Below are 27,295 nucleotides of genomic sequence, written 5' to 3' on the forward strand. Positions count from 1 at the left end.
TAGTATAGTAGCTTGCTGTGTACGTACAAGCAGTGCTGGGAGGAGGGGCCAAATTTGAATGTTGTGTTGACCAATAGACACTGATTATTCCTGCATAGTGTAGACTTTAAAATGGAAACCAAAAAAGCAAATGTCATATAAGTAAAAAAGAGAAGTCTCAGTGGACCTCAGGGCACATTTGCCCATATGCAGCCCACAGAAGCATATTCTTGCTTCACAGAGATGACACCACTTGTTTCCAGTTGGCCCAGGAGGAAGCAGTGGCAATCACCAGATCCACGATACGAAATTATCACAGTACTTAAGTCAGGATACAATATTACTGCAATCTTAAATATGTTGCAATATGCTGAATATTGCGATATATTGTGATGTATTACCTTTTCAGTCTGTTCATCTCACTTTAGCCCACCTACATCATTCTTAATTTGTCTACATGTGACAAAATAATGTGACAACAAAACAAAAGTAAACAGCACACAGAGGCGCCAGATGTCAGTGAGTTGAAAAGGAAACACTGTAGATTGAAACATAATAACAGTGTATAACCACATCACCAACAAAGTAAGAATACAGTTAACTACTGCTGTAGCCGCCCCAGGAGAAAACAATGCTTCACTGCTTCCTCAGTCTCTCTACCTCTCCTCCAGAGGACAACAACAGTCTTTGGCTTTGTTTGGGGTCTGGTTTCCACGGAGACCAGAGGGACTCCGTCTCGCAGCTCGTCTCACTAGATCTCTGCCTGGCCGTTTTTCCTGTTCATTAGTGACTTGGCTTTCATGTAGGTTAAGTGCAAAAGGATTACTTAGAGGACCCAACCTGGCAGAGAAACAGGAACGCTCACACTCTTGAACAAACTGCTTAAAAGGGCTAAAATGTGAAAGTGCTACTGTACATTCATCTGTACAAGTCCTTTCCTGATGTGGCTTCAGTAAATGACTCGATATGATATCTTACGAGAACACGTGCTAGCTGTGATACAGACCACTGGAAACTGGGTACATAAACAGCTGACAATTACAGCAAATGCCAAAATTTATCTTGCAGAGTAAAAGTACATCTAAATAAACACAAACGAGTTATAGTTCTAGGGCCTAAATGACAATAAAGACCATCTGTAATGTGCATTTCACTGCAATTTAGATGAAAAATTAAGGAAACTGGAGAGTTCAATACCCAACACACTTTCCGTTTTTGTGCATCTGTTTCCCATTTTTTTCTATTTCCATGTTATTTTTCTATAAATCAGATTACCTGTATGCTTTTTCATCCATCTATCTGAATATGATCTAAAAAATGTTCCATCTTGTTTTTCCCTTTTTAAGCCTTTTAAAAGCAAGCATGCATTTGAAAATATCACTGCACGCAATTGGATAACACTACGACCAATCAGAACAATACACGGGGTGACGTATCCAGAGCGCTACCAGTGGAGCTAACTGGTAGATTAGACTCTTGCCGTATCCGGTTGGCAAAACTGCAAAAACGTCCTTCTTGCAAAGAAAAGATTCGAGCGCCGTCTTCTGTTCCTCTTTTAGAGAAAAAGCCAAGTCTAACTCGTTCATTGTAGCGGCCAAAGCTGTTTCAAACAACTGGTGTTCATCTGTAGCCATCTTGCAATGTTTACTGACTGATTCTGGACTTCGTCGTTGCAGCACTGTTGTCATCTGTTTAGCTCACCTCTGGCCCGCCTATATCAGATACACCGATGTGATTGGTGCAGCTCGGCTCCAAGGGCATGGGTAATGAGCATCATTACTAATTGCCAGAGTGACTCGCTGAGCAAATTCAAATTGTGCTCTTGCGAGAACTCTGGATTTCCAGGATAGAACATTTGTGCAAGGTTTAAAAAATTGAATGGCCCAGGGGCATGCAAAAATAAAAGTTTGACCAATGAAATCCTTTGTTCCAACTCACGTCATACCTCCAGGTCATAGCTAGCTTGCTGCCGATTTGGGGGAATGTCTTATGAATTTGGTTTCTCAACACCCAATATTGTATGACAAAAACGATGACGACAACATCACCAAGGACAATATATGGCATGAGATCACCCAGCAGCTGGTATATGAGGCAACAGCAGCTAGTATTAGCATCAATTTCAGAATCCGTTTAGTTTATGTTGTGTGTAGTTAATGTTGGAAATTGTTTGTTTATTGTTTATTTGGGTCCCCATTATGTGTTACCAAGGCAACAGCTACTCCTCATGGGGTCCATGACATTCTCAAAATAGAACACAGCCATGTGGATAATTTGCACCGGACTGTGCATCGTTGTCCTGCAAAAAATCTGCAAGCAAATTTTTCGTAATCCCACACTGCACTGGTGAGAGACAACTTTTCCTGCAGCATATGTCCAGCACACCTCTCTACCCTCCTGCCTCATCATTCACTGTCAGCCACGCTGCACATCTTTTGTCTCCCTCACCAAATTTGTCTGTCATCCCAGCCTGTATATCTCCCCCCATCTGTCATGTGCATGTATCCATCTGTTTTCAGTAACAGTCCGTCTGAAGGCCACAATCCATGACCGAGAAGCGCACCGGCTGCTGCTCAAGAAGAGCTTTAGAAAAAGCAGATGTTACTGACCCACGTGTTTGCGTACAAACACACTGTATGTTCTGGCTCTGACTAAGTAAACACACACACAAAAGCACACTCTCCCAGTCTCACGTGTGCGTGTGTCATTTGGTATTCAGGTACACAGAGTCTTTTCAAAATGAATCAAGCTGGAAATAATAATGTTTAATACTGTGTCTGTGTTGACTGAGGCATTAATGATTACAGTGGGTGTGTTGGCCATAAAAGCACAGAGCTGGATCACAGTAAATATGAAAAAAAGAAGCCTGAGGGGAGTTAAGACAATGAGCTTAGAATATAAATATAAAAAAAGAAAAGCCTTAAGCCTTTCACATTCACAACACACTTAATGGGTCTTTGTCCATTTAGACTGTAGGCTGAAAGGATGTGAAATAGTTAATCATAATGTCAATGGACCTGATGACCTCCTGTAACCAAGAACACAGAACTTTCCCCTGGGGTCAGTCACCTCCAGGTTGAATGAACATACCACATGCTGACGTGTAATTTTGGCCTGTATATGGTGTTTAGTTTCCACACACATACACAGGTCCCTTCAGGGGAATGTGTGTGTGTGTGTGTGTGTTAGACCTTTGGCCCATCATAAACCTATAACTCGCCCCTCCTCTGTAGGCTCTCCCCATGTGTCTGCGAACAGGAATGTGGTTCTCAGCCTCTACATAATGACAGCAGCTAATAAAACCTCACCTCTGACAGCAGGCGCCTGTGGAAGTGATGATCTCTCATTTAGATGACCAAGGGGCACAAGTGAAGCATGTTAAACATCTACATGTCGGCTACGGATTTGTTTTACAGAGAAGTTGGACAGCATATCTAAAAAGTCAAAAAAGTCAAAGGTTTTTTGGTCTTACGGTAAATCTTTGTCAAGTTTGTGTACTAATACCCACAGATGTCATTTCCAGTGGGAATCAGGGGGACATGTTCGGTAGGATTCATTGACTAAAACACCGCTTCTTAGTGGAGGTTGTTGGGGCTGTATGCAGCAGGTGAGGGACTCCTGCAGACATTAAAGTGCCCCTGCAACTCCACGTGTTTGCGGAAAAGAACAATTTTACTGTATTCATTTTCAGATAATTCTCCTGAAAATACAAACTGATCATCAATCAAAGGCAACACAGTAAAAGAGTCTTTTTGTGGTAAGTATGGTAGTGAAACAGTATTTAAAAGACTGGAGATGGTTGTTTTTCTACAATATAATATTCATCCTAAATGTATCAAGTCTCTATGAAGGTAGTCTGAGTGGGCGGAAGTTCGCTGCATAGATCAGCCTCTCATTGGGCGGAACGAGCCACCCGCTGAAGTCCCACCCTACCACCTCTGGTTGTGTTGCAGTTTTCAACACGTACTTTTGCGGTGTTTGATCTTGCGGGGATATAGCCATTTTTCTGCCATGGTTCACGTCCTGTAGGCGATATTTTTGTGGGCGTGTTACACTAAAACCTGTTTCCCCCCGGCAATATTTTTGCAAGCACACCGTTGCTGTGGCACCGCCCAGAACGATTGTGATTGGTTGAAAGAAATACAAGCAGCCGGGACGTTTTTTTCTCCAATCTTAAAGTGAGACTCGGCCCAGCCAGACCTTTGTTTTCTTGAGAAAGGTCTGGTGAGCGAGACTACTATGAAGGAAATAAAAGTGACTATTCGACAGGGGTGGGAATCACCAGGGACCCACCATATGATATTATTACGATACCTATGTCACAATACAATATTACTGTGATTTTAAATATGTTGCAATATGCTGAGTATTGCAACAAAATATATTACTATTTATTACTATTTCTCAGCTGTAAATTATGTCTCCAAAGGAAAACTTTATCAATGTCTGTTTTATCTAATAAGATTAAGGATTTTCAGTCTGTTAATTTCACTTCAGCCATTTTTTTGCAGCAGCAAAATGTATCTGGTGAACTGAAAACCCAATTAACTGTATTATTCCAGTAGGCTAACTGAAGTTTAAAGGTAGGATCTGGAGGATTTTCAAACAAAACAAAATATAGACATATACAAATGAAATCCTGCTTAATCATCACCTATGGGCTTCTACTCATGTGTGGTGGTGACTCTGTTTGCAGAGCTCCTGCCCTTTAACTGTATTTTGATGTTTTTGTGAGCTCGGACCGCTTCTGGGCGGAGATTTCCCCAGCCAATGAGAGAGCGCAGGTGCCGTGCCCGAGCGTGTCCGAGCGTGCACCAGCGCGAGCCTTGTCTGAACCTCTTCTGTGAAGCCTTCTTCCGTACCTCAGGGCTCCATACACCCGGGAGAGTTGAGCCTGATAGGAGGAGCCAAATTTGAATGTGTGTTTACAAACAGCAACTGGAAAATCCTCCAGACCCTACCTTTAATGTGTTTGTCATATCAATAATTTATATAATTAAAAAAGATTGGATATTCTGCACTGTTTGACGATGTGATATTGCGACACAAAAATATCACAATACTAAGCTATATCAAGCTTCTTTTTTTTATGGTCGGGATTGCATTTGTAAGTGAAATTTGGAAGTCAGATTAAACAGTTCAGTTGTTTTAAGAGACAAAATGTTCTTGGTTCACTTAAAAGTAGACCAAGAAGATGAAGGTGACTAAAGTTTTTTTTTAAAAAGTGACTAATAATTCTTTCAAAGTTACAAAGCTGGGACTTCTGAGTAAAAATGTGAGCTTCACGTCTTATATTACGGCTCATCCCAAACTCAAAGAGAAAAAGACAAGGTAATGCATGCATCTGTGGCTTCTACCAAGTCAGCAGTGAGATTCTTCCTCTCTTACAACCCACTGACTGCATGCAAGCCTGAATTTATACATTCACAGGACGTCACTGGGCGTGAGACACACAACCAAGCGAAGCTCAAACCTAACACCCTGAAACGGAGCAATTCAGGATGTGAAAGTTTTGATCAACACTGAAAAATGTCCCACCTTCGAAAACCTTGAAGCGGAGGTCACAAGGACAAAGCAGGTCATTGAGACAGGAAATTGTGACATGCCACAGAGAGCCTTGAAGGAAAATAACCCACGCTTACACTGCTTTCTTCAATCATTCATACTCATGCAAGGCCTTGCACAATATTTCAAAAACATGAATCTCATGGCAGATGAGATCCACTTCCTGCCTACGGCTTACTGCACACAATACAAGTAACAACAGATTGGAGGGTTCACATGCTTGTGGTAAGAGTGCGCTGTTAAAACATGGTTCAGACAGGTGTTGCAAGACACCAGATGATTCAGTGCAACTAACTAAACTGATCTTTAATAACTTAGAGTGAATGGCACGGCTACTGTGTGCCTCAATATTAAATTCAAATGTAGAGGAAATCCAATAAATAAGAGTCAAACAAAAATGTCACGACAAAAACATGACTTATATCCAAGTCTCTGAGAGTAGGTGGAGGTTTAGGACTACTTAAAGTGGCTTATTCTGCTTCTTGCATTGATTCTGTTTTCTGAGAATGGACTCTGGCTCTGCGAGACTAAATATCATAAAAGTCCTCAACCTCCAGTTAGTCACAGCTTCTTAACTACCAGCAGTGCATTGATGTAGTAACACAGAAAAGCCTTCTGTAAGTGCCAGTAACAACGTCATCTCGAGGACTCCCAATATGCTAGGCCCACGCCCACTCTACAGGGCTCCTATCAGTCGCTGTGGGCCCAGCTGGTCCCAGAGATTAGACCCAGAGTCTGACGATGCTCTCACTTAAGGTACTTCAACATGCGTCTTAGCACTGCCGTATTCTAAATTAAGACTGTGACATTTCACATAAACCTTGTGGCTTTCCTTTGCAAAGAGGATGTTGCAACCTCTGCCCCCTCGCCCTGACTGATGGCACCCAGCGTGTTTTGCTTTCACTTTTCTGAAGAGGATAATCATGTTTGAAGTTGTTTTTTTCCATAAGCCTGTGGCTCATTCCACCATCTGTCACTGCAAGCACTACTTTGTGCTATATAGGAATATAGGTTTCCTACATCATCTAGCCTGCGAGTATATATCGTCAGGGGCCCAAGATTCTGGAATTGTGCTGAAATGGCCCATTATTCAAATCTAAACAAACGAAAAAAGTACTGGTTCCTTTCCAAAGAGGGACAATTATGTTCTGGCCTTGGCTGAAGGCCAACCAGACCCATCAGGCCCAACCTGATAGTACTAGAGAACCCGACTGGGTCCGACCTGACCCGGCAGGTTTGGGCCAAGCTGTAATATCTGAAAAATTGCCCATGATCTTGAATCGGGTTACGTACCAATGATCGTGACTCAGCTGTCTGTTACTGCACCAAAAAGAGTTAAGTTTACTTTTCTTGCAATAATGTTTTAATGTTATTATTATTTTTATTTTTAGCAGTTGTAATTTAGGTTTTTAATCAGACTGCTGCCGTAATGTGCTTTCAGTACAAGCTTGGACAGAACATATGTGGGTTCCTGTAGGGTTTGGCCTGATTTTTGGGCCTGATCTTAGCTCTAGATTATACCCAACAGTCTTGCATAAAAAGTGACAACAGATAATGTAATTAAAACAGACATAGACTGTGGCCTAAACCCAGTGTGGCTACCTTACCTACTGCATCAAAACTTACTTCTCTTTTCTTTTCAAGCCACTCCCAGTTTACACCCTTTTACTTTAATAACTCAAAAACCCAAAGAAATGGTGTCTCTTAAAGTGTCTTCCCATCTTTAAACCTGTGTACATAAGCCACATTGTTGTTCATCTTAATCAAGAGTAATGTGATACTGCTACAGTACTGGCTAACTACACAAACAAGTCCTCTTCTGCAGTTTCAATCCACTATCTAAGATGCACTGTGTTCCAGTCCTCGATGGGAATTTGACAGAGCATAACCTTACAACCTGCTCGTGTCTATGGAAACATTTCACCAGCAGTGGCAGCAGCAGGGCAATGTGCTCAGCGGCACGTGGCCCATTAATTAGTGAGGGGAACCATACAACTCTGTTTCATGCTTCACTTGCAGCCGCACACCTTCACACACACACACAGGCTCTTTCCAACAAGTGCAAGCATGCATAGACAGACGCGCAGAAAAACAAAGAAAACATCCGATGACACACTGGGCGGACAGGAAGTGAGACATTCTCCTGTTATGACTTTAAGAATGAGAGAGACTTATAAGTGGTTGTGATGAGTATAAAGCCCTGCAGGGAGATAGAAATGTCAGGGGTGCAAAACATGGCGTTTCCAGCAGTACGTCAAGGACATACAGTACAACATGCACCAAAAGGACATCGAACCAAACACTTCGAACTGTGTTTTAAATCTAAAACAAGCACTGATTGCACTTCAAAAAACAATGATTACATTTTCAGACCATTTCTTGGTCCTTGACAAGACTGCCAATTATTCTCATTAAACCAGGTCCTACATCTCTGACGTGTAGCTCTTAGACTGAACCAGCAATGCCCAGTTAACAACACTGCATTAATGTCTCTGTGTTTAACCGCAGTATGACACCACCACACTGATGGTGGACAGCGATACTGTAACCTTGTGACACAGAGAACCTGAGAATGTCAACAACAGCTTGCTTGTGTACATGCATTTCCTTCTGTGTGGCTCTCACACCACGAACCAGCATTTGAAAATGAATAATCCAAATGCGGTTTGTTTATTTTGTCTAATAATGTCTTAAAATGCTTAGTCAAAAACATGAAGCAAGGTTGTTTTTTAACTGGACAGAAAATGAACCGTCAATTGCATTACATCGAGTTTTCATCTGAATTTTTGGGGCTTAATGCTCAAAAAAAGCAATGCATGCATTAATACATTTGACAGACGTCTTTGTGTTTCAGGATGTATAATAAACCTATCACCAGTGATTTTTATCCTTTTTGGCAAGTGACCCTTTAAAATATGGAACAATGTCCGACAGTTTAACCAGACAGCAATGAAACGACGCAATATTTCACATGAACAAGTGTGAACGTGCAACAGTTGCGACCACATACTGTGCGCACATGCATCCCCCAATGCCTCGCCCAGTTTTAGCCAACTGGCATGAACACACACTTGATCGTCGTGCCAAATTTCAGGGCGAAAACTGCAGCCCTCAACAGGGTGGGAACATTTTTGTGGGCCGATCAACCAACCAACCGCTTGACAGAGCGAGTGATGGAGCTACTGGTTGAAGAGTATTGTTTGGGTTTTCTCCAATACTGGTACTAGGTGCTTTTAAAATGGTGACATTGCCTAAATCAATACTTAAAAAAAAATAAATAAATAAAGCACAAAACAGTCAACAACAATTGAATAGCTGGTCCAGCTTAACAGTCCACCTTTAGCAAGCCTTCCAATGGAAGAAACTTTGCTCCCTAACTTCAGGGTTAACCCTCTTCATTTCAGTCAGCAGGTGGTGAGCAAGACACAAGAACTTGGCTTGGCTCTTGACAAGTTATAGCCTTTGTTTACTGTCACACACACACACACACGCACTTTCGCTCTCTGTTCTTTCAACTGCACATTGCTGCATAAACAATCTGGCATTGAAATGAAACACCGAAATCTGCTTTGCGTTTCTGTCCAGTAGGCACCGGTCTAATGGCACCGGATTTCAGTACCGAACTCCAGTAAAGATCAGAGAAAGCTCTACAATCGATTGTGTGAAGCAGTTCTCTTTCTTGTCCTGTTAATCACTTGTGACCTCTTATCTGCAGTAGACTATCGACAATAGAGAAGTACAGTTGCATCTACAGGACAAGAAATAAAGCAGAACATGTTTGGTGACCAAGGGTTATAATGCATTTTATGAGATTCTCCTTTCACAGAGTTCCTGTGATATAAACACATGCACGCGCAAGTGGCTTGATTTGTCCTCAACACTCCCCTTACGCAACAAAGTGAGTTGTTATTCTCAATGGTGATATTAACCTTTAGAGAGTCCGTTTGACAGGAGCACTCTGTACTCTCAACCAACGCTGTACAATTAAAGGAGGCCTGCGCTCAATCTCAAAGACACTTGCCAGAAACAAAAGAGGCTGCCTGAGTGGGGGTCCTTACCACGTGCAAATGGCACGAGTTAAAGCTGTATTTTTAAAGAGACAATCACTATTGCTCCTCTGCTGCTTGTCACTTATTTGACTCCTGCCCCCATCAGCCTGATAAGAAGTTGATGTCACTAGTGACGGAGACAGATTCCCCCCCCTTCACGCCCGCTCTATCAAAGACTTTCACAGCGGGAAAAAATGCGCAATTCACCACTTGAGGCCTTTCCCTCCCACAGACGAGCCGATTACTCTGAGGTTCGGGACCTGTTAGAGGAAGCTGTCCCCCCGATGCAGTCCCACGATTTCCTCTCTTGGCCATCATCTGCTCCCACTCTGCCTCCCTCCCCTCCATCTGACAGATGCAGGTGTGGAGCTGTCCTCCCTCCAACCCACTCAAGGAGAGGAAACAGAAGCCAAAGCCGAGGCTTGACATTTACATAAGAAAGGAAAACATAGTGGGGACACATCACACGTCAGAGAGCTTGCCAATTAGTCAAGTGGGATAGTGTTCAACACAACGATAAGCCACAAATCATATGTGCCTTTTAGTCCGGCTTATTTTGAACAGTGTCTGTGAAATCCAAAGAATCTCTGTGTATTTACAAACTAACTTTTACAGGCTTCTTCAGACTTAAGGCACCTCGTGTTCAGTCAGTCCCTCCGCTTCCTAGAAGCAAACTGAAAGCATGGTTTGTTTTCATGGTATACTGCTCGCTTCATTTATGTCTTTTTCTCAGCGTTGGACTCTTCACATGCCCACTCTGCTCTAGGGACACGTTATAGGAGAACTTATATAATGTTTAATCAGACCTGTGGCTACAAAAGCAAATCACCATTCCACTGAAATATTGAAGGGACAGTTCACCCCAAAAATCAAAAATACTTGCTTTTTTCTCACCTGTAGTGCTGTTTATCAATCTAGTTTGTTTTGGTGTAAGCTGCAAAGTGTTAGATATCAGCTGTAGAGGTGTCTGCTTTCTTTTAAGCATAATTGAACTAGATGACACTCGGCATGTGGTGCTCAAAACGTCAAAAAATACCTTTGAAAACTCAACAGCAATGTCTCTTTCCAGAAATTATGACCCTGTTACTCAAGATAATCTTGGTCATGAGCAGTTTCACGTAGAAACTATTTTCTTTCTGACAAACTGCACCTGCCAACCACATCCCTGAAGGAAACGTGCATCTACTCATAAGGCCCGTTTCCACTGAAGAAGTTCCTGGTACTATTTGGGGGGCAGGAACTACTACAGGAACGTCCTCTCCCTCGGCCCTCTCAACCACTGTGTCTCCACTGAGAGAGTGGAGTAGCAGGAAGGTTCCTCTAAAGTTACCGGGCTCTGGATGTGACGTAATCGTTGCACGACCATTTTGACCGAGGCGACGTAGGGGCATAGGGACGCCGTTAGCCGTTAGCGGTGTCTGTAATAACTCCGGTCACGGTCCGTGAAAAAAATATTTTTTTCCAGCGGATGTCTTAGTTATAACATGATTGAGCTAACTGGGGTAGTTTCATGTCGTTTCCGACGACGAGAAGCTTTTAACAGATGACGTCCTGATGTTAGCTTTGCTGCTACTGTTAGCTGTCCCTGTCAGCTGATGCTTTCTAGACATTGTGTTTTCCCAAAACTGAATAAATACCACACATATCAACACAAAACTGCTTTGCTAGCTCAATCATGTTGTAACTAAGATATCCGCTGGAAAAAATATTTTTTTCACTGACCGTTTATTGAGTTATTACAGACACCGCTAACAGCTAATGGTTAGCCTAGCTAAACTACGATAACCATGTTGTTATTTACAAAACGTCACATCCCGCCTTGAGTATATCCAATCAGCACCAAGTAACCCCCAAGCCCCAGCCAGGAGTTTCTCTGGGCCGTTCTGAGTACCTACTCAGAGGCAGGGACTTGTTTAGCCCCTGTAAAAGTTCCGGAACGCTGTCCTTCGGGGGTGGTTCCTGCGGTGGAGACACGCACCAACGGCCCCGGCCCCGTAAAATTACCCTGAAATTCCTGCGGTGGAAACGGGCCTATAGACGAGAGGCTCTTGCTTGTGATAGTGAGAGGTATAAACATTGACAGCTTCCTTTTTGGCTGAGGTGTAACATTAGGTAGCATTAGGTAGAAAATAGTTCCTACATCAAATTGCTAACAGCAAGATCTGTCTTGATTAACCAGGTCATGATTTCTCAAAAGAGACATTGCTGTTGAGTTTTTCAAATGTATTTTTTGGCACTTTGAACCCCAAAAGTCAAGTGTCATCTAGTTCAATCAAATTTAATAGACACAAACCTCTCTACGATGTCTCCAACACTCGGCAACTCACACCAAAACAATCTAGATTAATAAACAACACAACAGGTAAGAGGAAACAAGTGTATTTTTGTTCATATCATATTGTTCCTTCAAATATGAGGCTAACAGGAGACTTAAATGATGAACTTCCAACATTCATCTGTCCTGTTACATTTCCCCACTGTATGTATACTGTCCAGTAAAAACAAAATACCTAAATAAGGTGGAGTCCTCTCAAAAAGACTACACTTTCTGTTCGGAGCAGACCTCTGGTACGGCATCACTTCTTCCACTGAGGCCCCTGATGTGTCAAAGGCTCTCACTGTGCTCCTCTGGGCAGTGCAGACACAGAGCGCCTGTGCCATGCTTCACAGAGGGGACTGACTGACCAGCTAACAGATCCAGATTAAATAACGCCTGTGAGCCAAAAGTGCTGCTGCCGCTGGAGAGGGGTGGACAGAACTAATGAAGAGTGCTTTCACTGTCACTGTAGCTGCTTCACGTCGGATTCACAGCCAGGAGTGGGGGAGTCGGTGAGGATTTTTGTTAACCTTCTGTACTGCAGATGTTTGCGGGAACTCACAAGAGACATCAGGGAAAACAGGTCACTTCAACAAGCCATAAAGTGAAGATGAAGTGGATCTCAGCAGGGTGTGAACAATCCTTGACTTGAGACTTTTCTTCTAACCTTTCATCCACTGAACACTTTCCTGTGATACCAGAAGCTACAGTGGTGACAGTCTGAGTTTGTCTTACAGTGGCAATCTGGACCAACCACATACTTTAACATGTTAGTCAGAATCTCAGCAATGCTGGGATGGTGAAGCATCCACAGGTGATCACGTTCACGCCTCTATCATGCAGGCTGTATTCTAAGAGTGAGGGACACACTGTTGTTATTGTGATGTGTGTGAGTGTATCTTACAGTTTCACACACTAATGAGCTTTCTAGGGAAAACATGAGTGACTGTGGAAGAGATGAAGGAGCAATATTAGATTCAAGAAACTTTTCATTGAAGTTGGCAACAGGTGAGCAGCGTATCAATAAAGTTAGGGATGATTAGAGACTATAAATAGGGTCTGTCAGTTTGCAGGTGCCTCGTGTGTGTGAAGTCACACTCACCTTGTAGACCTTTCCAAATGCGCCGTCGCCCAGCTCGCCAACAATCTCCCACAAGTCGTTTGGGTTGATGTCCCGATGGACGTGCTCATACTGCTTGACTCTCTTTTTGATCTCAAGTGTGGGCAGACGGAGTATTTTGCTGAATCTTGCGAGTGCCATTATTTACAATGAATCCAGCTTCGCATGAAAACAACTTATGGAAAGGCTCCACACACAGAGAGCGCAAAGCACGCACAGACGCGCCGACAGAAAACACTTCTCAGTCACCAATCTAACAATCTCGTCTTTCCGCGTCAAGTAGAAAAGAAAAATAAAGCTGCGCAAGTTCACAGAAGTTACTCTACTCCGTCCATGTCACCCTGAAGCCTCTGCGGTCATAATCCCATTCACAAGCTGCGCTCGGTGCTGGACGCGCGGTGACCACCTGCCGCTGGAGACACGATGGAGTAACCGCCTGCCTGACAGCCTGCCTGCTTGGGCAACTTGTTGCTGGTGACTGGGCGAAAACGCCCCACCTTGTTACTCAACGACCCTCCCACTGCCGTCATGGAAATGTAGTTTCTTTCAAAGAACAAGTCGTCGTCACTATCGCGCTCGTGAGGTAGAAAGGACTTCATGTCCGGGTCGGTGCTGGGCGTGTCCTCTGACAGCTCACCAGCTGTGCCATTAACGCAGCTACTGAACTTCTGCTGGAGCTCTGTGGGATACATATTAACTTCTTATGACCCAAGTTTAGTGTTCTGTTACATCACACTGCATCACTATAATGTCCAATGCTTTTAGTTACATTTTGTATTGTATGAAAAACAATCAATTATCAACATCTCTGCCCGTGGAAAACATGGGGTCCCTTCATGTGTTCTCTGGAGAGGACAGAGTTAAGCCACATGTTGGAAGTACCTGGGATATAATAGTGACCCTCTGCAATGTCCAAATGTGTACATTAATATAACATATACATAAAGTGAATTGTTTTACACTAGATCCTCAACCTATAATTTTTGATCTTCCTTCCCCTCTTATTTTCATGTTTTCCTATTTATCTAGTTTTTTTCCTCCATTCATTTTTATATATTTTCTATGTTTTTTATTTCTATATTCTTTACTTAATTTTATTTATTTATTTATTCTTCACATTTCATCATTTATTTATTTTCAACCCACACTTTTGGGGAGGGGTTAAACCGTCCGCGGTCGTACCGACATTTTGTTTAGGCATCTTTTTTAATCACGTGTCTGTGGATGTATATGTACACATAATGGATGTGTTTATGTCTTTGTTTATTGTTGTTAAAATCAATAACGATACTGTTGAAACTCAAACTCTGGGTCATGATTAGTTACAGTTTAGGTTTCTGAAAATCTTAAATGCCTTCAGTGGTTTTCAAATCACTTACCTGCACTGTGTTATTCTCTTTTCATTCAAACCACATGTTGGCTCAACTAACTTGCTCTTCATCCCAACATGCAGTGCTATAGCGCCCTCTAGTGGCACTATCAGCTCAGTGAACTTGTAGACTACCTGTTGAGCAGGTAGAAAAAGCATAGGGTAAAAAACAACGAGTGAGTGACAAACATCTTGATAACTAAATAATAATTTAAAGTAATTAATCCAGCAGCTTTACTTTGAGCAAAAAAAATAAATAGAAAATAAAAACAAAACAAAAAAAGAACATCAACAGACATGGAGTAGTAAGAAGTGTATACACTTATATAATCCCACCCACTTCTCAGTATTCATGTCTCATTTGAAAAGGAAATTGCCAACAACTATCCCAAACTTATGTACAACCATTAATATAGATAAATAAACAACCACTTTAGATATTAAATTTACAAACCCTATCCCAACCGAGGCCAGATAAAAAAAAAATCAACCAACCCATCAGCATCATCCGTCTTTGTCTGCATACCTCCTAAATTTACTGTCGGTACATCTTTTTAAAGTGTTCTGTGGTTGTGTTTCCCTTTAACTCCTCATACCAAGTCTCTCCCTCTCGTTTTTAAGTCATTTTGTCATAAGGATCACTGTAAATTTATGATGCTGATCTGTTCTGCACACACATGTATTGCACATCTGTCTGTCCCGGAGGAGGGATCCCTCCTCAGTTGTTCTTCCTGAGGTTTCTACCATTTTTGATTTCTTGTTAAAAGGGTTTTTTAAGGGAGTTTTTCATTGTCTTCTGTGAGGGTCCAAGGACAGAGGGATGCTCTCTGAGGCAAACTGGGATTTGTGATACTGGGCTTTATAATTACAACTGAACTGAATTGAAATCAAGTGTACGAACACAGCGGGGTTTTTTTTAGATTTAATTTTCTTCTTACATTATATCTCCCCTCCCTGTCACAAAGCATTTTTTGAATATTGCCCAGAAACAGATTATTTCTTGCTTTGTACATTATTTGTTATTTAAAAACAGTGTGTGTTCGTGTGCTCCCTCCACATAAAAATATGTGTAATGTATATAAATTGCTTTGACAGGTGCTACCCCAGACCTCCACACAGTATTCAAGATGCAGTAAAATGAGTAAGCAGTAGATGATATAAAATGATGTATGGTTCAGTATGTGTCTTGATTTTCCATAACTGCAATGCTCCTCACCAGCTTTGATTGAATGTGACTTATTTGAGGTTTCCAGCTTATTTTGTGATCCACTATCACTCCCAGAGACGTATTTTCACACACTTTTGTCTAAAGAAACATTATATCTCTTAATTTGCACTTGCATATGAGTTTTTTGATTTCCAAATAACACCATTTTGGTCTTTGTTAAATGTAGCAACAGTTTGTTTTTGTCAAACCATCTTTTCAGTTCATTAATTTCTGTTGTGATCTTAATCAAAAGCAGCTGTAAATCCTCTCCAGAGCACAGAATAGTGGTACCATCCACAAATAACACACATTTTAATGGAGGTGTCAGAGAGGAGGATGCGAAGAAAACTATTCAGTATTCTGGACGACGCCTTTCACATCGTGCATGCCACTCTGGAGTCATATCAGAGCACACTGATGAGACCACCCAGGAGCACCACAGAACGCAACAGATGAGTTTTGCTACCTGTGGCCATCAAACTGTATAACTCCTGCCCCCTTCTGTAGGGAGAACAGCTGAAGGAAAAAGGACACTGACAGCAATATTCTCCTACATTAGATGCACTACGTCTTTTTACATGATGTAAATTGAATTTCTTGTGCAATATTACTTTTGTCAAAATCAAAATCATGTGCAATACTACTTCCTGTTGTTACTTCATATACAATATAATGTTTAGTATTAGCCCAATCTGCATTTTTCCACCATTTTAGTTCACTTTTAGTAACTCTTGTACTTATCTTACTCCTGTTACTCTATTAGGCACTGGTTTTTGCTTCTGGCTCCTTAAACACTTTGTATCTTGCATATTTTGTCTGATACTTGATACTCTGTTGTTTTAAAAACTGGGCCCGGTGTGTGACTCTGACCTCTGGAACCCACTGGTTGCACTGGTATTTAAAAGATTATTTTTTGGGCTTTTTGCCCTTAATCGACAGGACAGTGTGGAATGGGGAGAGAGAGAGAGAGTGGGGGGATGACATGCAGAAAAGGGTTGCAAGCCAGAATCGAACCTGCGACCGCTGCAGTGAGGCATCGCCTCTGTACATGGGGCGCCAGCACTGTCCACTACGCTACCAACACCCCATGGTTGAACTGGTTTGGGAACGTTAATTGTTGTTACTGTAATTTGAAGCATTCTCTGGCACAAGAATTTCCTTCAGGATTAAAAATTGAATTGAAATGAATTTTTGAAAAAAGCAAACTACGCCAACTAATCTCTGTTGTGATGACTTACTTCTCTTATTTGATAGAATTTTAAATTGAATTTGTTTGTTTATTGGCCTGTTTGTCAGACAAAGTAAACAATATGAAGAAATCACCTTGAGTTTCTAGGGAAGCTGAAATTTTAATTTTTCATAATATTACAGAATAAACAGTCAATCAGATGAATCAGTTATGAAAATATTCACTTGCAGCCCTTCATAATCACAACAGTGAGCTGACAGGTAACTGTGTATTTGAATTGTGTTTGTTGGTCTAAGACTGTTCCTGTTCCCGTTTAAATAAAGGATAAACTAGCAAAGAGAAATAGAAGAAAGAAAAACATGATTATGATCATGGGGTGTATTTGAACATGAAGTCTAAAATAGTTTTTGTCTTTGTTGATCAGTTTGATTTTCAACACCTCAGTGTTTCAACACCAGAGCAAGAGTTATAGAAACAGGGACAGAATCTTAAACAGAAACAAGTTAAGATATTTATAAATGTTATTAACATGTTTGTTATATTGGCCAACAAGTTGTCACTCCCAACTCGTCACATACAGCAGCTTGGTCAGTAGACCTACACTTTAAACTATGATGCTCAAGACACCCCTCCAGCATTCGTTTTGGAGGTGTCAGTTTCGGCTCTTTATATGATAGTGTCTTTTCAAAATAAATTTCTATGTTCACAGGAAACATACATTTTCTGCTTGTTACATGCATACAGTGACTTTTCAAAATAAACTTCTGCACTAAAACTAACTGAGGCAACAAACTACTTGGTTAGGTTTAGGAAAGGAATCAAGGTGTGGGTTAAAATAAGTATGTTTGTTAAGTTACACTTAATGTGATGTAAGTAGCAATATTAATTTTGTTACTGAAACTATGATGAAAAATATTTATCAACAACCTTTTTCCATGATGAAGATGAGACGTTGACAAGCTAAGAAAAAAAAACTGAAAGAAATTGGAAAGAAAAGAGTGTTGTGTTATGAACCTCAGGAAAATATGTGCGAGCTAAAGTCAATTACTGAGGAGTGACTGATGCACTGTTCTCCATACAAACGATTATTTTCATTAACATGGAACTCAAACCAATATTCATACTTTTCAATAAACTTCAGGTAACATTTCCCTTCAGAGTGCATAAAGCACTTTAAAATCAGTCTCAATAAACATCATTTACCGCCCGATTTGCATGAGTAATTATCTCTTGGAATTCTATGGAAAAATTAGCCAAACAATCTGCTCAATCACCAATTATGGACAGAAAGATTGGTGGCACTGAGCTGTTTAAATGAGTTGTAAACCATAATTTGGTATGTTGTGTTTCAACATCAGCTTTGTTTCAGGATATTTTTCACTCTAATTAGAGGTAATTGGATCTCATATTTATTAATTTGAGCCACATATGTCTTGTTACCTTAGTCCAAAATTAATGCTAAAGCACCCACTTTGTTAAATGTTCTCTAATGTCACTTTGCACTCTGGATACAAAGTGAAAGAGAGATTTCCTTCTGTAAATCCTCAGAGAACTGACAGTAAAGAGACAAGCTCATGCATGTCCATACAAGCCCACAGAGGTTTCCACTAATCCCCTCACACTAATGACTTGTCATCGCTGTATATATGTGTGTATACTTTGTATTGTTCCCATGACTACAAAACTGCCCAACCCAATTAAGTTCCAGCATGTTACCTTGATGCACTTTCTCTTCCTCTTAAAGCCCTTACACAGCCCATGGCTGCCACGTCAAGGACATAGCCTATGCACATGGGGTGCCCGCTCCACCAGGTGAGCTAGTAGGCGTCCAATGATTTTGTTAAAGGGCCAGTGTGTAATATTTGGCATGGTTTATTGTCAATCTGAATCTTCTACCCATTAATATGTTTATACAAGTGTATAATCGCTATAAAATAAAATTCTTTTGGTTTTCGTAGCCTTATAATTATGCTTTTATATATATATATATATATATATATACATATACATACATATATATATTTATATATATATATATACACATATACATATATATATATATACACATATACATATATATATATATATATATATATATATATATATATATACAGTACAGGCCAAAAGTTTGGACACACCTTCTCATTCAATGCGTTTTCTTTATTTTCATGACTATTTACATTGTAGATTCTCACTGAAGGCATCAAAACTATGAATGAACACATGTGGAGTTATGTACTTAACAAAAAAGGTGAAATAACTGAAAACATGTTTTATATTCTAATTTCTTCAAAATAGCCACCCTTTGCTCTGATTACTGCTTTGCACACTCTTGGCATTCTCTCCATGAGCTTCAAGAGGTAGTCACCTGAAATGGTTTCCAACAGTCTTGAAGGAGTTCCCAGAGGTGTTTAGCACTTGTTGGCCCCTTTGCCTTCACTCTGCGGTCCAGCTCACCCCAAACCATCTCGATTGGTTCAGGTCCGGTGACTGTGGAGGCCAGGTCATCTGCCGCAGCACTCCATCACTCTCCTTCTTGGTCAAATAGCCCTTACACAGCCTGGAGGTGTGTTTGGGGTCATTGTCCTGTTGAAATATAAATGATCGTCAACTAAACGCAAAACCGGATGGGATGGGATGGCATGTCGCTGCAGGATGCTGTGGTAGCCATGCTGGTTCAGTGTGCCTTCAATTTTGAATAAATCCCCAACAGTGTCACCAGCAAAACACCCCCACACCATCACACCTCCTCCTCCATGCTTCACACTGGGAACCAGGCATGTGGAATCCATCCGTTCACCTTTTCTGCGTCTCACAGAGACACGGCGGTTGGAACCAAAGATCTCAAATTTGGACTCATCAGACCAAAGCACAGATTTCCACTGGTCTAATGTCCATTCCTTGTGTTTCTTGGCCCAAACAAATCTCTTCTGCTTGTTGCCTCTCCTTAGCAGTGGTTTCCTAGCAGCTATTTGACCATGAAGGCCTGATTCGCGCAGTCTCCTCTTAACAGTTGTTCTAGAGATGGGTCTGCTGCTAGAACTCTGTGTGGCATTCATCTGCTCTCTGATCTGAGCTGCTGTTAACTTGCGATTTCTGAGGCTGGTGACTCGGATGAACTTATCCTCAGAAGCAGAGGTGACTCTTGGTCTTCCTTTCCTGGGTCGGTCCTCGTGTGCCAGTTTCGTTGTAGCGCTTGATGGTTTTTGCGACTCCACTTGGGGACACATTTAAAGTTTTTGCAATTTTCCGGACTGACTGACCTTCACTTCTTAAAGTAATGATGGCCACTCGTTTTTCTTTAGTTAGCTGATTGGTTCTTGCCATAATATGAATTTTAACAGTTGTCCAATAGGGCTGTCGGCTGTGTATTAACCTGACTTCTGCACAACACAACTGATGGTCCCAACCCCATTGATAAAGCAAGAAATTCCACTAATTAACCCTGATAAGGCACACCTGTGAAGTGGAAACCATTTCAGGTGACTACCTCTTGAAGCTCATGGAGAGAATGCCAAGAGTGTGCAAAGCAGTAATCAGAGCAAAGGGTGGCTATTTTGAAGAAACTAGAATATAAAACATGTTTTCAGTTATTTCACCTTTTTTGTTAAGTACATAACTCCACGTGTTCATTCATAGTTTTGATGCCTTCAGTGAGAATCTACAATGTAAATAGTCATGAAAATAAAGAAAACGCATTGAATGAGAAGGTGTGTCCAAACTTTTGGCCTGTACTGTGTATATATATATATATATATATATATATATATATAGCAAGGGCCTTGCTTTAGAGAGGTCGCCATCTTATGCTGCCATGTATGTACGGCAGCCCGAGCAGACAATCCAGCCAGCCAGGGAACACGTTTCGCCTGAATAAATAAACCAACGAAGACAGTGGAAGGAAGGAAGAAGGAGGAGGAAACAGCAGAGAGTGTTAGTAGTTTGTCGATAGAGAGTAGTTAAAGTTTTTTTAGTTATAAAGTTTGCGAATGGACCACACTTACCACGCAACAGCAGAGAATGAACCTGAACCGTCATCTGCGAGGAAAAGACGACACAAAGAGGGGCAAAGAAAACGGGACAAGCGGCGGCAGAGAAAAAACATCGGTGATGTTTTTCAGCAATGGAGGGGGTTCATGAAGGACAAAGGGCTTCAATCTGACGCTGAAGTGGCGTGTTTTCTGCTGGACAGGTAAACTACTAAAATAAATGCTACTGTTTGTCAGCACATAGTATAATAGCGTTACGTGTCAGACTCGACAAGTAGGGAGTGAGGAGGAGAGTTTGTAAAGTTACATCATCTCCAGATAGAGCAATTACTGTAAAACACTTGCGAAAAATTTAGTCTTACGTCAAAGACAAAACAGGCATAACATCCTCCCCTCCTCCTCTTCCCTCTCCGTGGCTGAGGCACGCCGCCTGCCCTTCCTGCATCTCTTCCTCTCCCTCGTCTTCCTCCTCTCCCTCTCCCTCTCCCTCCTCTCCCTGTCTCCTGTGGAAAATCACTCTGCAAACACATATTATAATATGTAACGTTAACGGTTATCCTACCAACCTAACGATTATTTGCCGCACTGTGCCATGACTTCATTTAGCATTACTGCGCTAATGTTTGCTTTTGTTACCAAAACAATAAAACACTCCTAACCTCTCACTGATAACATATCGTAATATGGTTTAGATCTTCACTTCATTGCTCGTTGCTTTGGATATGTTACCAGCAGAGACGCTGCTCTCTGTCGCGGACAACGTCATTTTTCCAAAGTGTTTTGGTCCTCGGAGGCCACCGTAACTTTGCTGACAGGAGAGGTGAGCACAGGCGAGCAAGTGAGCACTGCAATCTAGAATCTAAACGTTACATGTCACTGTTTTCAGCCCATTTTACACACTGGCCCTTTAAGTAATATGAATTTTGATAAAACTTGACAATATTGTAGTTTGCTGTATGTAACCACTAACAAGCTTTGTGTACTTTTTTTTTTTTTTTTTTACCCAACATCATGTTAAAAGAGAGTAATGAAAAGCATTTTGATAAAGTTTATTATATGAAATATTTCCTCAGTGAAATTGCACAGGACAGATGTGATAAACCCCATTATAGTCAGACAACAGATGATTAAAATACATTTTTGGTAACACAAGCCATACTTATCATAGATTTAAACTCAACATCAGTCTTGTGTCTCTCAGTGACTGCACATGCTTGAAGAATGTACATAGACAGGCTGTACTGCTGTCAGACTGTTATACTGTTGCCTCAGGATCCAGTATGTCAGCGCTCCAGAGCAGAGCAGTCAAAGATCGTGAACACCAAGTCCTATTTCAAAAAACAAAAAAAAAAAGAAAGATGAAATAGGTAAGGTGTGTGTGATTGCATAAGATTTTTACTCAGAGTTCATATTTCTCATGTTGTAAGCAGCTCAGTTTCACCTGCCTTCATATTCAATACATTGTTATCTGGATTGAAACTGTAGAAACAAAGAGAAATCCTCAGCAGAAAATCATCCATATCAAATGCATACTAATTTCCAGCCTATAATAAGAGGTGAACCTATTGCTGTTACTGAGGATTACTGAAATGACTGGAGTGAAAGTGAATTAACTTCAACCCGTTGTCGAGACACAGTGGCCCGGTCTGCACAGACAGGCCATGTCAGGCTTTATGGAAAACCAAACTCAGACACACGTGTCCGACTCCACGGTTCAGGAGAGAATGCTCAAATAAGCATCCACAGAGAACTGAACGTTTTTCATAATCTGCATCATAAACCCTGTCTAATCCCATGAAATGACCCACTGAGTGACCCGTTAACCGGCAGTCTGTTTGAATGCATTTTTTCAGTTTTCTGTTTCATGGCGGGCTGCAGTGGCTCAGACTTTAGCTCATACAAAGTAGAGGCGTGACTTAAAATATACCTTAATGGACGGTTGTTTAATTTATCCAAGAATCCATGCATGTGGAATTTTGTTGTATGAATCAGGTACCAATAAAATACTTGGCGGTACTTGTACTTGAGTGTGGATGTACAGTGGAAGAAAACAAAATATGGGGAACAAAGAAAACAAATCATAGGGAGCAAATAAAACAAAGCATGGGGAACAAAGAAAACAAATCATGGGGAACAAAGAAAACAAATCATAGGGAGCAAAGAAAACAAAGCATGGGGAACAAAGAAAACAAAACATAGGGAACAAAGAAAACAAATCATAGGGAACAAAGAAAACAAATCATAGGGAGCAAATAAAACAAAGCATGGGGAACAAAGAAAACAAAACATAGGGAACAAAGAAAACAAATCATAGGGAGCAAATAAAACAAAGCATGGGGAGCAAAGGAATAACAATTTGCCATTTAAAGGACAAGAGAAATACATTACACTACCTTTGAGATGCTTTAAATTTGGGAGGAGACCGTATTTTTTATCTTTAAGTTACATTCTCTGCTATGCATTGTGCCTGGACTCTACTTATTTTTGAAAAGAGCTGCAATAACTGAACAGATAAGTGTCAAATCTATCAGTCCACGCAGTTACAGTCAGTGATGCCCCAGAAACCTTTCCTAAGGGTGGCTAGAGGGGTGGCACACCTACACCAAAAGCCATAACTGAACTTCAGGAATTTAATGAAGCGTTCGTAGTATATAGGCTAGTAGATAACTATGTCAATATCAGAGTTGATCAACTGCAAACTAATGTACTTTGGTTTCTTATTTTACACTTAACATTACTGATTTTCTAATGGACATAAACTAATACTATTACAATTAACATCTTGATTTCCATGACAACCCTGTTTAATGTGTTATGTCTCTGTACATATATATATGTGTGTTAGGCGATTAATTGTTCTTTAAATAGGCTGGTTTTCCTTTTCCCTAAAAAGAAGACAATACAACTTTATTTTGAAGGAGTACATTGATTGTAAGGAACGAAACCTTTACAGGGAACAAGGCCTCTAAAGTTAAGGGGACACATGCGGGTACCCACAGAACCCATTTTTATTCAGATATTTTGAGGTGAGAGTTCAAGAGACCCCTTTGACCCTATTTGTACCCTTAACAAAACAGCCTAACTTTGGGATGTTATTTGGCCCCCTTCCCGATAAGCTATGCCAACATGATTGGTACTGATGGATGCCTCAGTTTGTCTAGTTTTACACGATACCACAACCTTCATGCATGCCACAGCCTATTAAAGACAGCATTGTCAGCCTCCAATAGTCAGCAATTATATGAGAAGTGTCATGGCCCCCCTTGTGGGTGTCTTACATGTTTATACTTGTGCAACTTCTCATGGTATATATTTGTGGAATTTCGACATAGTGCTACTGCAGTCTCTCCAAAATGGAACTGTTGGTGGTAAACCCGCTACTTCTACTACAACTTTTATCTTCTCTATTTGCAGCAAAAGCACATTTTGTCCTCCATTAAAAGTACAGAATACGTACCAAAAAATCCTGTGCATAGTGATTTAATGTGCAGGTGGTATTTTTTAAATAGATTAATCTATGGCGTACAGTTGTCTCACTGTGCTTCACTTAGTGTCCCACCAGAGTTAATCCTACTTGATTGCTTCATGGCACAAATATTATGGTAACATTTGAGCCTCATTGTGTTAAACCTGTTTTGTCTGTTTGTCTCGTCTTACCCCGTGACACTTCTCCGACATGATGATGAACAGCTGCCTCAGAGTGAGACCCAGCTTCCTCACGTCTTTGGTGTAAGCGCAGCGGCGATCTCGCAGGCCTTCCACCAGGGAGATGTAGGTCCTCATTTTGTTCATCACACAAGCATTCTGCCGGCATGAGTAGCAATTAGTGTCCCTGTGCGTGATTTACAGCTGAGGTCAAAGTACCACAGATGTTAGTGTAAAAAAAATTCTGGGACAGCCGGAGCACTCAAAACAGAGTGTGAAGGATAGACTAAAAGTACAGATCAGAAAACATTTTGTTTTGTTTTTGGTTCTTTGAAAAAAAAGAACCATCAGAACAGTATCTTGAATCTGAACTCTGGTTACCTTTCAAATGTGTAAATTCCCATATTCCAAGTATGAACAGCAACAAATTCAGTCTAGTAATATCAATAAATCAAGCAGAATTTGAAGTCATACTTACATGGACATCAAGGATGAGATCTGGCATGCGTGCCATGCAGTAAGCCTGGGTGCAAAACAACAATAATCATAAGCATAATAATCTGATATAATTTTTATACTCTGAAAAATGGGGTTGATGGGGTTAAACTAAATTGAGGAATATCTGTATTTAGTAAATAAATGAAGGGAGAAAATAACTAATTATAATCTCCAATACTGTCATAAAATATAAAAAAAACATTATATAAACATCAAAGCAAAAACTACAGTATGATATACAGGACACTTAAACATTACACAGCTTTAGTGTTAAAGTAAAAATCTATAATAGTGACAACACAGCAGCTGACTTACAGTCTCAGGGTCCCTCTTCAGATCTGCAGCCCACTGGGTGAGCTCTCGTGCCATGTACAGCACCTTGGTGTAGCATGTCGGTGGGTAGAAAGGGTAGCTCAGCACCAGCGGCACCAAACACCAAACGAGCAACAAGTGGTTAAAGATCGCCATGACTCAGTGACACCTACTGCACTAACTGAACCTTTGTTTGTTTGTGTCACCGATGCACACATGCAGCCACGTATGCATGTGCACAGATTGGAAACACACCCTCTGTTTACTCTAAAATAATTATGCAGCCACAGAGGAATGACAGACGACAACACATTGTGCCAGATAAGACAACACTTATCTTTATAAAGGAGTCAAAGCAGGCCTGAGGGGATTGTTTTGTCCATAAATTATGATACTGAGAAGACATAAATTAGTGATGTGCCTCAGAAAGGGAGGAATATTCTGTATGGTATTTATTATATCAGATTTTACTTAAGTAAAGTAGCAATAAGACAGTGTAGAAATATTCTGCTGCCGGTAAAAGTTGTGTTTTTGTTTGTACAAGTAAAGGTGCAAAAGTACTATCATTATTAAATACTTGAAGCCAGTGGTGTACGGTAGTTAAGATTGGCCCCTGTGCACACTATCATGATGGACCCTGGTACCAGATTTTGTGTTAAAACAAGTACGGTATATTTTATATTATCGTCACATGTTAAAATACAGACTTGATGTTGGACAACACTCATATTTCCAATCATCACTGCAAATCTATATATGACAAAAATACTACATATAATAAGAGATTACTCATTAATTGGATTTTTAAAATAGTTTATTTTTAGTTAATATAGTTTATGTAAAATGAACATATAATTTCATTGTAGATTGTTACCGACTATATTTATGCCCCTGCTTACAGCACCTACAGTAAAAGTACTCATTAGGTGAAATAATGTATATCACAATATCAAAAAAAAAAATTATTGATGCATACATGTGTAAATTATTTTAATGTTGCAGCCAGTCCTGTTAAAACAATACTCACAACTTGGATTCATTTATGAAAAACCCTTTTGATTCTTTGGATCTGAGGCACGTTACAGACAAAGGGAATATGAATAAATTACAGGGTAATCGAGGAATGGACACATAATTTAACAAATCGGTTTTATACATCTGACAGTCTTCTATTAAAAAAATAACTGCTTGGCAACCAGACCAGGCATCTAATTGAGACAGGCGTTTATTTGTCAAAATGTGTAGCCACATCAGGCTAGTAAAAGGGACTGGGCATTTAATTGGGACTAGGCTTTTGATTAAAGTTTTACGGTATGTCTGTTTAGCTGCGGCTGAAGGCTCAATTCCAACCCACAGCCCTCTGCTGCATGTCATTCCCCCTCTGTCTCCCGCCTTCATATTATATCAGTCCTATCAAAAAGCCCCAAAAATATCTTTTATAAAAACTGCTTCCATACATTTCATTTCTTTGCATCAGCTGAGTACTGTCTGATAGTTTAAACAGATTCTACACAAAGATTTACAACACATGATGGTGGCTTTGGTTCACTCCAGTAGCCACAGTCTCAAGATCCCAACTCAGTATGGAGCACCTTTGGAATTTAATTGCTGCTGCTGTTTTTTATTTTCTTCTGTACATGTTATTTGCTGCTGCGTGCATTTTAATTTAAAGCACACACACTGTAATGAAATGTGTTGCCTGAAAGAATCCAGGCAGCCCTGAGGATGAAAAGGGATCAGATCATTCAAATGTTTCACCGTAATATAGAAAGAGAAAAGCTTTAATATTTTGTACTATGATAGCTTTTTTCATAACGATGCATTACTGCATTGGGGAGCACGGTGGTTTTGATGCTTTGACAGTAACGCTGATCATAAAAGTGATTTATGCTGTAAATTATATTCCCATAAGACCCTTTCTGCATTAATACTGGCTGCTGTCATGTGATGTGATGTCATTTCTATCCACTAGATGAGGCTAATTTCATAGATCTAAACTAGTTACAGCTTCCCAAGCAGTCTCAGCGTCCATCATGTTGAAGTTCTGCAAATTGTT

At 40.6% G+C, this 27,295-nt stretch overlaps 2 protein-coding genes across 3 annotated transcripts in view; both read right to left on the bottom strand.

Annotated features, from left to right (window-relative positions):
* Nucleotides 1–14,524, bottom strand: part of stk10 (serine/threonine kinase 10) — a 58,638-nt gene extending 44,114 nt beyond the window's left edge. The window contains exon 1 of one of the 2 annotated variants that reach the window (XM_049591711.1): nt 14,410–14,524. Coding sequence is in view for 1 of the 2 variants with exons in the window: in XM_049591710.1 (XP_049447667.1) it covers nt 13,013–13,171 (159 nt within the window). In the remaining variant the exon portion in view is untranslated. Of the gene's footprint in view, nt 1–13,012; nt 13,459–14,409 lie in introns of those variants that run through there. The other variant, XM_049591710.1, reaches the window with a different exon arrangement.
* A 7,367-nt stretch (nt 14,525–21,891) lies between these two features.
* Nucleotides 21,892–25,956, bottom strand: zmp:0000001268 (CYTL1 domain-containing protein). The gene is made up of 4 exons (XM_049591752.1): nt 25,243–25,956; nt 24,908–24,952; nt 24,442–24,588; nt 21,892–22,112 (listed from the first exon to the last, which is right to left on the bottom strand). The coding sequence occupies exons 1-4, from the start codon at nt 25,393–25,395 to the stop codon at nt 22,068–22,070; spliced, it is 390 nt and encodes a 129-aa protein (XP_049447709.1). The 5' UTR covers nt 25,396–25,956; the 3' UTR covers nt 21,892–22,067.
* Between the last annotated feature and the right edge of the window lie 1,339 nt (nt 25,957–27,295).

This window comes from Epinephelus fuscoguttatus, linkage group LG12 (genome assembly GCF_011397635.1).
Source record: "Epinephelus fuscoguttatus linkage group LG12, E.fuscoguttatus.final_Chr_v1".
Taxonomy (NCBI): Eukaryota; Metazoa; Chordata; class Actinopteri; order Perciformes; family Serranidae; genus Epinephelus; species Epinephelus fuscoguttatus.

What these genes read in the sequence shown, in the direction of transcription:
- zmp:0000001268 (XM_049591752.1), bottom strand. Translation starts at nt 25,395, where the DNA reads ATGGCGATCTTTAACCACTTGTTGCTCGTTTGGTGTTTGGTGCCGCTG. An exon ending in TGAAGAGGGACCCTGAGACT is followed by an intron (nt 24,953 to 25,242) that starts GTAAGTCAGCTG and finishes TTTTGCACCCAG; the next exon opens with GCTTACTGCATGGCACGCAT. An exon ending in TGTCGGAGAAGTGTCACGGG is followed by an intron (nt 22,113 to 24,441) that starts GTAAGACGAGAC and finishes TTTTTGAAATAG; the next exon opens with GACTTGGTGTTCACGATCTT.